Below are 12,971 nucleotides of genomic sequence, written 5' to 3' on the forward strand. Positions count from 1 at the left end.
AACGGTGATGGATCAAACCCAGATCTTTTGACTGGGTGTGAGTGTTTGATTGGTTCAGATGCTCCGTCCATCACCACCCCTTTTGTACCGCTTTGGCCGCCATAAGTGTGGCAGGGTATGCTCAGATGTGAGTCCCTTGCTCACTTTTTTTTTTGTAGAGTTTTATATAGCGCGAACTAGACCCGAACCGAATCAGGTATCAGAGCGCTTTACATAGCACAAGTTAAGTTTTTACATGAGAACACACACTTTCATTTTTAGGCATGGGGAGATTAAGTGATTTGCCCAGAATCACGCTACCGAGACTCGAACCCAGATCCCCAGGTCCGAGGTCGAGCGCCTTAGCCGTTAGGCCAACTCCTCTTGCCACTGGATTCAAGCATGCCGGGCTGAAGACGGCTGGAATGCCAGAAACCGGTCCTCGGAAGCTTGTTTCCGGTCCAGGGAAGGCATGGCTTGGCAGTTCGGGCTGGACTGTTCCCATGAGGCACAGGGTCAGACTGATTTGCATATAGCCATGTCTGAACTGGGGTGGCAGAGTGGGCTAAAGAACGGTGATGGATCAAACCCAGATCTTTTGACTGGGTGTGAGTGTTTGATTGGTTCAGATGCTCCGTCCATCACCACCCCTTTTGTACCACCATCCCAGTGATGGCCACCAATTTCAGTGAGTTAATTTGCAGAGTACCTCATGAATATTGAGGAGGTCTGTCGAATTGTGACTCACTACTCTGGACTTTGTGGATCAACCTATTTGTACATAGGTTGGTTCTACACACTTCTACACTGGTCACAGAAATACTTGTCGCAATTTGTGACCAGTTTTTTGCAACCAGTGTTTCGTACATCTGGATCTAGTTCTCGACTGCCAATCCATGTTGTTGCAAGCTCGATATTTGGTTTGAGAATGAATTAAGGTACATACTCATTACTTATCATTCCAAAGCATATGCCTGAATTAATCTTTTCATTTACTGACATGCTGCCAGCATTCCTACATTCCTACTAGGTCATTTATTTTGTATCATCCACAGTCTCCTCCTGGCTTAATGGTGCAAAACACAGTGGTACAATTAACTTTCTGTAATGAAAGAAATGTAACTAAAAGTAGGTACCACTCTTGAGTGTTGTTTATTTTAGATATTCTCGACATCCTGTACAAAAATTTCTTTGACCCAGCATGACATGGCCCCAAACACAACCTACCCTCACAACAAGTATATACACTTTACATCTACACCATCATCTTAACCTACCTCCACTTCCTCAAAGATAACCCTAAATCGATCCCATTGTTATCATAACATTCCTACTATTACTGACGATACCACTGGTCCTAACGTTGAATACAATATGGAAATAGGTTGCAATAAAATATACTCAAACTAAGTTCCGCAAAAAGAAAACCCTAATTCTTCCTTTAAGAGAAATACACATATGGAAATGGTAAATTAAAATATCGATGATTCATTTTGTAATATAATAAATAAATCACTGCTATCTTATTCGATTTTTACTTACCTACAAGACCAGTTGATTGATGTACTGGGTCACAGAAAATGTGTATTAAAGTTATCACCGGCAGACCATACAAATTAAGAACTCCTCTGAAATATGGTCTTGCAAAAACGTGATATGAACTCCAAAAATTGATCTCACATAATTCTCTTTTAACTGATCACTGAGAGACTCCACACCCACTTGTACAATGGAAAGCCCACAATGTCACATTCTCAAAATAACCTTCAGCTTCATCACTGTGCACTGCAAACTTCACAATAAAACTCCTTCACATGACCAATCACAACCTCAAAACACTGATAACACACTTGCCCACCGTGCAATCTAAGCCAAGTATAAATCCTAAAACCAACCTATCAGCCCAAAGTCAGGCCTTAAAGTGCAAGCCCCATCACTCAAAGGTATACTTACTTCCAAGACCTACACTGCGGAAGACGCAAACAGACGTGTTACCACTCATAGCACTCATTTTCATTTAAACACAACAACAATTAAAAGTCTTCTAGTTCCTTGACTGACATCACATTAAGCACGCCGAACAACCATAGTGGATTAAATCATCTCTAGATGCCCTAAACATGACAGTGCTGACACAACCCAAAACACGTTTACATTAAGCAAAACTATGTAAAATACACCTGCAATCAAAGCCAATAACCAAATATTTTCATCACTAAAATTCATGAGCCCCCCAACTTCAACCACTAAAGTGCATTACTTTCTCAAATAGATGTAGAAAATCCCAACATTTTTCTCCAAACCGTATTCCATTAATAGTATATTTAAAAAGCGTATACCTACTTTCATCACAAATACACACATTCAGAAACAATGCCCCCTCCTAACCACAAGTACCCAGACCAACACAATGCAAAACTTACATTCCTGCATTTTCTACTAAATAAGAGATGGAAGCAACACATCAAACACCATACCAAAGTCAGACTTCAGACAGTAGACCTTACCATTATTAAAGGACTGAACACCCGCGACACTCCTTTCACGTTTACACTGTTTGCACTGCAATGTGCAAATCAAAAATTACACAACTGTTAAAGAAGCCTGAGATTGACCATTTTCAACCCATTGCTCTATTATCTTATTTAAATAACTCACTTATTAGCAGAAATCTTTAAAACCATGGCTGCAGACCGGCTTGCGTTCCAAAAGGCAATTGCCAACCAACACGCATTATCCAGCCCTTCCAGTGGCCCAATCCTCCTTATTGTAGGAGATGCTCCACCGTAGTCGGTCTTCAATGGAGAAGTAGCATTTCTGATGCCGCTCACTCAATCATTTCTCGAGTTAACTTTCAATTTGGAAAACACCTGTAGTAGGCAGATGCGAACGGGCATAGTTCTACTAATTCCTAACAGATCCATCTGCATGCATGCATGTAACAGCGCCATTACCTTATAGCTTCTTGGTAGTTGTAGTTCAGTTTTTCACACAAAGTTCATATTATTTTTCAGTTAATGCAGTCTTTTGAAATCGTATCTCTAAACCGCAGTGTTTCGGGATTCCTTCCTCATCAGTAGAGAATATTTATGGGTTGCTGGATATGCTGCCAATTTTCGCAGGTATAATCCCACTCTTAGTGTTCAGGTGTTCCAAAGCTCGTCAGCTTGGGGGTGGCTTACGAGAGCCTTTTATCAGGGAAAGTGGGTAGGAGCGCACTGCTTGCATGTAACAGCGCCATTACCTCATAGCGTCTTGGTAGTTGTAGTTCAGATTTTCACACAAAGTTCATATTATTTTTCAGCTAATGTAGCCTCCCAATCCTGGGTGTATCTGCACCCACCACCTGAAGTGTTTTTTACCCGTCATTTATGTATAAAGAGAAGAGGAAAGTCCTCAGGATACCCCTCTCCTTATACCAAAAGGTGCGGTCAATTCACCCTGTATGCCACACAAGTGTGCCAAAAATGAAATTACTAAATACAAGCACTTTTAGTTATCTGGCGATCGAGTTTTCATCTAAACTGGACTTGAAGTGCCATAGGGAGATCCGTGCATCAAATATGATCGGGAACAATAAAGGGTTGATGAGATTTGCTTCTAAAGTAGGCAACAAAGAAATTGCTCAAATGCTCACCCTACTGGGCTACTAGGGACAAGGGTGTTCTACATACATTAGAATGCGCCTTTCTACAGAGGCTTCTGGCAGTACTCTCTCTACTCCAGCATCCATTCTTCATTTGAATTGGGTGTTGATTTCTTCTTGGCAACCTTTGAAAGTGATTCCCTCCTATTATGGTGATCTGTTTAGTCTAACAAGGAAACATTGTTCACTAAATTAATCCTTAAAGATATGTAGACCTAGATATGATGAATGGAATGCCCTGGCTATGGAATATAAAGCAGGCCCTGTCTGGATTGGGCCAGACAGAGAGCAACTTATGGTCTCACCAAAAGTAAATTTTAAGGTGTGCCAAAAAAGATATACCAGAGCATGTGTTTGGGGTCTGCCGTGGGAAGAGGGTACAAGTAGACTTCCCCAAGTTATCAGTGGGGCATTAAATAGTATGGAACAATCAGCCTGGATGTAAATTGTACCTCAAGATAACTAATAATGCACAGTATATGTACCTTCTCACTTTCCATTATTTGACTGTATCCTAAAAAAATTAAGGTTGTGGTAAAATCACCTGAAAATGCCCTTGTGATGATTGGTCAGAGCACACTACTCAGCACTTAGCACTTTTTTGTAAGTTTTACCTAATTCTCAGGAAATCCCTTCTTAAACCTCTTTTTCTACAAGAAAGAACCATTCATTATCAGGCGGCAGGCAAACATTTATATGAACTAGGGGATGTGACAGTATGCCAAAGGGTCGTCCTGTTGCTTTCTAAAGTGATCTGTAATAGAGCTCTATTAGATGACTCAGGGAATACAATTACTTAATTGGGTCAGGGCCCTTACTAAACATCTCAGGCTTTGTTTTGCTGTCACTACCCTTTGTGATTTAGCGGCTATATTCAAACGGTGTCAAATCAATAACATTTTAAATTGTAATGGATATTGCAGGAATTTGATGCAAATTTGTGAGATGTTTGTTTTCCATTGTATTTTTTAAATCTATTTTAGATGTTATTTTAACTGTCTTGACGGTGTGTGAATTTTGGTTTTATGAGATGCATGTTATAACTATATTGTAATATATTTTATTGTATTAACCTGTTGCTTTTATGGTTCACATAACGTGTTCCGAATAAGGCTTTTGACTGACTGTCAATCTACTCCCTTCGCTCTCTTCAGCAGTATAGATTGAGGATATGTGAGTTAGATCATGATGCAGTGCTATTGAGGCAATACTCAAAATATCACTTCAAAAGGAGTGAATTGAAAAGATCATTCTAGTTAGCTTTTCAACATTTTTATGATCATCTAATTGCCTACTTCAACAATTTCACCATTTCAAAGCATATGCAGCATTGACTCTAGTCCTGTGGTATTAATTTTTGTCAACACAGCACCATCCAGAAAAAGGCACCCTAGAACTATTAAGGTGCAGATTATTTTTTGGAACACTGGCCCAGTTTTCAGTATGAAAATATAGTGCCTAAACTTGTGTGATCCTTTATTTCAATTTTCCAAGGCAGAACATGTTCAAATCATGATCACTCTGGGGTAAAATAGCTTGGAAAATATCATGAATGACATCTCCCTTAAATTACATATAGCCACATCCTACCTAGTTGTATATCCATAATGGCTTAAGTGTGGCTGATGTGTTGTTGGCTTGTATTGGCTGATTCTTAGCTGCTGATCATTCTATGTGACAACATTACATGATGGTGTGAATTTACACCCACAATCACACAACTGCTTTTCACCTAAAAACATTTACAAAAACAGATTAGATATAGTAGTTAAAGTAAATGTCCATAGCTTCACAGTGAATGATCTATAATTGTCTTGAATTTAAGTCTACATTTCAGATTTCTGTTTTACCTACAGACAGTTGAAGGTGACTGCGATGTCAAACTGCTCAAACTTGATGGCAACTTTACTGTTCTGAGCTACAACTGCAAATCAGAGCCAGGTAAGTTGTTTTATTTAATTTACAGTTTCACATTCTATATTACCCATCATATATGCGTTAGATATCATTGAATAATGATTTCAAAACAGGAAAGTGTAGATAAGTCTCTGATTTCAGATGAGGCCACTCAACTCCTCATCAGCGTGGAAAGTGGTAGATTGGTATAAAAGTAAAGTTGAAAATTCTACTTCCTTAGGTCTTCTGATGCAATTTCGATGATGTCACAGCATTGGTAGACTAAGCAGAGGGCTTTATTGACATCGCTGGTATAATTAGGGCTTTGGAGGCCAAGGAATGAGTCAATGACAGTCCCTGACAGACGCTAGTGGCTGAATATTGAATCTTTCTAATGAAAAGCCTATTAGGTTTTGTCTGTGACGTGCTTCCCCAGGCCTATGCAACATTAGTTGCCGAAGGACAAAGGTATGCCAGACTTCACATATGGGATACATTAGCTTAAATATTATGCTTAATGGAAATAATTTACAAAACCAATGGTTATCTTTAATATCTGGCATGGATAAAGCTCTAATGGACCAACACTGCACTTAGGTCTACAGAATCCTCGTATAGGCCTTGAAATACTAAAACCTAACATGCTCTTTGCTAATTTCCCACCCTGGGCTGACAAGCTACTATATGGTTTTTCAATCAAGGTCTGTGGGAAGGAAAACATGCACAATCTCTGCTGCCCTCTGGTCATCTCTGAAAAGTAGGAGAAATCCAATTCCTGTTCTAAGGGAATTGGTGAGAAGTCAGAAATTCGAAATGTGAAATAAAAAAAATACATATTTACTATTTTTTTACTGTGTTGCTGTCCCATAATTAATGGCTGTTGAGAATGGCAATGTCACTAATAATTGTAGAAAAGATCCACAGAGGCTAAATGAAAGTTGGGTGGTAATGGGAAGACCTCCTGTTTCTAGAGGGAGTGCTATATTTGGAACAGAATCTTTTAGTTCTGTGGTTCTCAGAGTACAGCCCGCAGGCCACCAGAGGCCATCAGTCCTTGCTTGGTGTGCCACAGACCTTTTCATGGCCCCGTTCTTGCTTGGGAAAGCCCAAGACAGTTGCTTCGTAGCGGGCTCCGCTGAGGTTTTTGGTAAACACAAAGGACTGCCACTGTAGCATGTGCGATCGCAACTTCAATCCTTATGCGACAGTGGCCCTCTTTTGTGTTTACTGAAAGCCTCAGGGACGTCAATCACCAGGCACTGGCGGGAAGCAAAGGCCCTTTAAAAGTCAAGCTGTTGCACATTCACAGCCGACTTTTAAGGATCCTTTCAGCAAGCTTGTTATGTTATGTTATGTTAAAAGGATTTCTAAAGCGCACTTACACCAAACGGTTTCAAGCTTCCTGCTACCTCTGCTGAGGACGTTGCTGGATGCAGCCTACTCTGTCCACACCGCCTGCAGTGTCCACGCTGCTTGCAGACTGCTCTCTCTGCCCTCCCAGAGGACTACACATGCAGCAGGGGACCTCCCGTGAATCTGGCGAGCCTGTTACCCTCCTCGCCGACCAGCTTGTTTCCCTTCTTTCCCAGCCTGCTCGCAGCTGCCCTCCTCATCAGGAAGCCTGTCTGGCCAGTAAAATCTGCCTGCAGGTTGCCTTTCAGGCAGTTGTTGGACTGTTTTTTGACTGTTTGTGGGCCTGTTTTATGGTCTGCTGGGCCAGGTTTTACTATTCCCTGATATTAAAAGTAACATTGCGTGCACCAAGCTCAAATCCATGCAGTCTTCCATACCTTGCAAAAAACTCATGTAGCATGTCTTTAAAGATAACAACTGTCCGAGGCCCAGATGTAGGTAATAGCTAATTACCAAATGGTAAATACCGAATTTTACAGATTCGGTATTTACTATTTGGTAATTGCTATGTAGGTAAAATATTCGGTACAAATACCGAATCAGTAATATTCGATATATACCGATTCGGTAAATACCAAATTGGTATTTGCTATTGAATCCTATGGGCCTTGAAGCCCATAGGATTCAATAGCAAATACCGATTCGGTATTTACCGAATCGGTAAAAATACCGAATTGCAAAGGGGGACAGGGTGTCACTTTGACACCCTGTTGCACCCCTGTAACTGGCTTGTGCGCCATGTGGCACATATACATGCCCTTAGGGCATGTCTGTGTGCCACATGGCACAGGTGTACATGCACAGATGTGCATGTACACAGGGATTCGTTATTTACCATGCAATTGTATTACATGGTAAATACCGAATCCTGAAAGGCCTGTAGCACTGTTCAAAGTTCTACCTACATCTGAAAATACAGATTCGGTAATTTTACCGGTTGGTAATTTTACTGAATCGGTAAAATTTACAGATTCTGTAAATTTACCGATTCTGTAATTTTACCGATTCGGTAAAATTACCGATTCGTTAAAATTACCGAATCTGTATGTTTTTTAAGCCCCTACACCTCCATAGCTCAATACCGGTCGGAAACGGACGAAAATCGGTATTTTCGGCCGTTTCCGACCGGTATTGGGCTACCTACATCTGGCCCCAAATCTGTTGATATGGGCCACATTTTGTTATCTAATTTACTAAAGAGGCCAATTTTATTTTGATACCCGGGCCTATTTTATGTCCCAGTTTGACCGTGTCCCTCATGCCCACCATGTCACTGCACGTCTCTTGTTACAGGTTAAAACCAGCCTCCTTGTCTCTCTTTACAGGACACAGCAGCATTCCTCTTGTTTCTGCATGTCTGTTTACAGGTGAATGCTGGCTCACCTGTAACTGAGTGTGTGTTATGGGTGAACATTTGTCACTTATCATTGCAAATAAACATCTATCAAAGAGTTCTTTACCAAAGGTAAGTACATGGTTTATTTATATATGCTGTTATAGTCTTTCTTGAGTCAAAGTGCCGCTCTGGTTTGTAATTTGCAAACATGGGCAACTTTATTTTACCTGTAGTAACAAATGGGGACCAATTTTTATTTGGTGCCCGGTCTATTTTTTGTCTCAGTCTGAAACTGCTTTTAAAAAAGGATTGCTGAAAATAATAAGGGTGGCTTAATGACAGTGTTTGAGCCTCTGCAGAGCCTTAAAACTAGTAGTGTCACCCTGGGAGGTGGGTGTCATTGTGGAGCACTACCAGTAATTACCTTGAGCCCTACCCCGTGCCTCATCAACCGGCTGTAGTCAATAAAAAAAGGATATTGGCCACCCAGCCTGGGACACCATGTTGTTGCTCTTTTTTCACACTTTATTTACTTTCATATTCCCTGAGTTTTATTTGGTAGGATGTTGTGTTTCTGTAGTTATTTTCAAGTAATATATTCCTTTTGTGTGATGTACTGTGAAAAGAGCTGCCTCTATATCTGCCTCTATATCTGTGTGCTCTCAGGTTGTTTGCAGGTGTTTATGAAAGGGCACAGCTGAGAACTGTGCAGTTCAAGCCTAAGGCAAAGCAGTACCCATCAGTGCGTCAAAAATGGGTTCAGAACACATGCTCATCCAATCCTTGGACTGCCTCTGCAGAGCGCATAGAGAGCAATGGTCAGGTGTGCCAAATATAAATGTGCTTCTAAGTGAAAGTGTGCAGATGAGGAATAGAACTGCTTACATATTGCAATGACAAGAGAGTTATATATATTTTTATTTGTGCCACCTCCCCTTAAAAATCACTTCTAGAGGGGAGCAAATATCCAGAATTGTTAACTGTGGAAGGTGACAATCCTATTCCCGTTACATAAAAAAAAGAGAAAATGCTTGTCTCTAATCCTTATGTATCACCCATAAAATATATAGCAGTCCTGTATTAGTGTGGTTTTCTAGCATTATTATCTTCCAGAGTGGATTTCTGTTTTGCAACCTTCCTTTTGTTTAGGTCGAGATTTCAGGCAGCGCACATGTGCTTTTGCTTGGCAACCTAATGTATCTTTTAAAAAAAGGCTACAAAAAAAGGGGCTTTTAGCCAGCCAATCAGTTACCATTCGTTGGCATCATTATCACTTTTCTTTGCTGCCTTTTAATTCTGCACTGTGTTTAATGCTGTAACTTCTGGGGCAGGCAGACAAAACTAGATCTGCTCAGAGATGCGTTCACCCATAAAACTAGGATACCTGGCAAGTTGCATGCATATTACAAAAATTGCTTTTCCTAATGTGCTTCTCTGGTCTCTGAGAATGGACCAAGGCCAATTTGTGTGTTAGAAATTAAGGGCCAGATGTAGGTAAATTTTATTTTCCGACCTCTTAAATACCGAGTCATACCGACTCGGTATTTCAGAATCGGAAAATGAGATGTAGATAAAAAATCGGTAACAATTACCGACTCGGAATCAGTCGGTAATCTTAATCGGTATTTACCGAGTCGGAATATACCTACACGGTAAAATCCGATACGGAAAAACCCAAACTTATCCACCGGTTCCATGGCCCATAGGAATGAATGGCAAGTCCCGACTCGGAAAATACCGAGTCGGAAAAAACCGACCCGGTATTTACCGTGTCGGTAATATCCGTCTCAGAATTTGAAACTGACAAACATGTGAGCCTGTGAACCAATCAGGTACTCCAACCACACCCAAATCCAAAGCCACAGGGGAACTAACCAATCAGATCCAAGCACCACACCCCAGTACCTGGGACAGGCCACGCCCATGCAGGTGCAGAAACCAACAGTCAGGAGAGCAGGAGGACAGAGTGTGGAGCAGCCTTTCCTGAGTCAAACAACACTGCAAGATGGAGAGTCAGGAGGCACAGAGAGATGCTGCAGAGCGCAAAAGGAAGCAGAAGTTCAGCCAGGAAGAACTGCAGGTGCTAATTTCCGAGATTGTAAGACATTACGGCAAAATTTTCGGGAAGCAAACTCTGCATGTTGCAGAATCTATCAAACGCAGCACCTGGTTGGAAATACAAGGCAAGGTAAATGCCATTGGTGTCACCCACCGTGACCTTGAAGACCTGAAAAAACGGTGGTATGACATCCGCATCATCACAAAGAAAAAACTTGCTGCCCACCGCAAGGAAAGTGCTGCGACACGGGGAGGAAGAAACAGAGCCCCTAGACTCAGCGACATCGAGGAGATGGTGGCATCCACCCTTGAGAAGGAATGCATTCACGGCATCGGAGACGCAGACAGCTCAGCAAGAGGAGCAAAGAAACCAGGTAAGATGCAAGTACATTATCATTTACCCATTTACCTATTCCCCTCACAGGACAAATCTGACTCCACAACAGGTTTAACTAATGTCCTGCAATGCATCCTGGGAAATGTAGTCATGTGTAGCTACCTCAGAGCAGTCAGCGTGCATTGCAGCAAGGGGAGCAACAGACAACTAGCATAGGCAAATGAGAGACAGGCAAAAGTGCAATAGAAGTGTTTTTTATCATAAGACACAGGTGAACAACTCCACTGACACAATGTCCATGTCTGTCCACAGGAGAGTCAATGCGCAGCACAGCAGAGGTTAGAGAGAAGAGGAGGGAAGGAGCCGGACCAAGCACATCACACGGAGGGAAGGACCAAGAGCAGGCAGCCCCGATACCTGAGGAGGCAACAGCACAAAATCCACAATCCCCTCTCCTATTCGGTAGTCAGGACACAGGAGCGGCTGAACAATCACCCACCCCCACAACACCATCCCCAGTGCTGGGAAGGGTAAGGTGCCATGATGTGCCCCCTCGCAGAATACTGGTAACATCATCGGAGGAGGAGGTGGAGGGTGACACACAGGACAGAGGCAACACCGAGCAGCAGCCCACTCCCAGAGTCACGCGGGCCAGTGTCCGAGGGCGACGGCCACGGGAGGTAGAGGATGTGCGTCAAGTTCAGGGTGTCTTCTGCGGACTGGAGGCCACCATGGTGAAAGTGCAGTGCCTGCAGGCAAAAGCGATGATGGGGGTTCAGAGGCAAACACGCACTACAAATAACAAACTGGAAGCAGTATATAATATATAATATATAATATAAATCTTTATTCGGTTTAGTCACAATGGAAAAACCATAAAAGAACACAGAATAACATACATTCATAAAAGTACACAAATTACAAATAATTCAATTAAAAATTAATTTCATATAAAAAGCGAAATAGCAAGAAGAAAAAGTTATTCAATGTGTGCAAAGTGCCGATTGCAAATAAATACGACTTTTGCCTAAAGGTTTTTCCTGTGTTTCACAATACACTTTAGGAAACTACTAACAAAATAGCAGACGTTCACTGTTTCTAACATTTGTAATCTTAGAAGGGCAGGTCTACACTGTCTCATTCCCCAAGATTTGAGTATTGGTAAAAGCCAGATCTTTCTGTGGGCTTGATGGTATTTACAAAGCAGGATCACATGCAGATTCGACTGCACTGAAATTCCATCACAAGAACAAGGCTGTAAACTAGCGTCCCAACAATTTTGTGTCGGAAAGGTAACCATTCTGAAGAACATGTTCAGCCTAAATCTCGTAATTAACATTCTCTCGTACGTTGTTAGTTGTAGTTCGAGATACGGATGAATGACAAAGGACACTTGAATCATGTTTGCGTGGATCACTGCCTTTTTCGAAGAATTAGAAACAAGTCTTAGCAATTCAAGATGACTTAGTGCTTTCTGTTTCAAATCTTTTTTTGAGATGTCCATAATGGAAGCCGGGTCAAGATAATAGTTCTCAAGGCCTAGATCCTTGAAAAAATTCCTGACATACAAGAGCCACTTTATTTTCAAAGAGTTGTCCAGACTCATTGCGTCTGCGATGATAGCCTGTGACAAAGCATTTTTATTTGACAGCCAGATGCGGCGCCACAACATCAGGGGTTCTATTTTGATTAGATCTTCCAGATAGGGAGTGGCTAATTCTTGGTGCATTGCGTAAATTGAGGTGCCTTTGGGGGTAGCTAACAAAAATCTTAAGAATGTATTTTCCGCCTTCTGAATGGTACTGGTGTCTGTGTACCCCCAGACTCCTGCACCGTATGTTGCAATTGCCTGGCATTTAGCCTTGTATATCTTAAGGAGTTCTCCTATTGGTCTTTTTCCTAGCCTCTGGGAGAAAGATGTTAATGCGGCAATTGATCTCCTAAATAAGAGGGCCCTAGTGTTAATTGCTTGCTTCCAACTAAGCTGGTCATCTACCATGACCCCCAAATAGGGATAATGGGGGGTTGATTCTAGCTTTTGGTTATTCAGGAAAATAGGATACGTTCGTTTACGTCCTCTGCCAGCTGTCATGATGAACGTTTTTTTCACGTTAACCTTTAAATCTAAGTTGCCCATAAAGGACGTGTATCTGCTCACTGCTTTCTGGAGTTCACCGGGGGTTCGAGCTAAAATAACCGCGTCGTCCGCATAGAGCAGAGCGGGGATCAGGCGGTGATTTATGCGTGGGAGGTCCTGGGCCCCCCTCAACATCTCCCCCTCCAATCCATTGGTGTAGAGAGAGAAG

The 12,971-nt window shown here is 41.8% G+C and overlaps 1 protein-coding gene across 1 annotated transcript in view; it reads left to right on the forward strand.

Moving 5' to 3' along the window:
• AHSG (alpha 2-HS glycoprotein) overlaps window positions 1-12,971 on the forward strand; it is a 92,934-nt gene that overhangs the window by 15,695 nt on the left and 64,268 nt on the right. Inside the window, exon 3 of the mRNA XM_078666528.1 lies at window positions 5,482-5,566. Within this exon, the coding sequence (XP_078522654.1) occupies window positions 5,482-5,566 (85 nt within the window). The remainder of the gene's footprint in view (window positions 1-5,481; window positions 5,567-12,971) is intronic.

This window comes from Lissotriton helveticus, chromosome 11, assembly GCF_964261635.1.
Source record: "Lissotriton helveticus chromosome 11, aLisHel1.1, whole genome shotgun sequence".
In the NCBI taxonomy this organism is placed as follows: domain Eukaryota; kingdom Metazoa; phylum Chordata; class Amphibia; order Caudata; family Salamandridae; genus Lissotriton; species Lissotriton helveticus.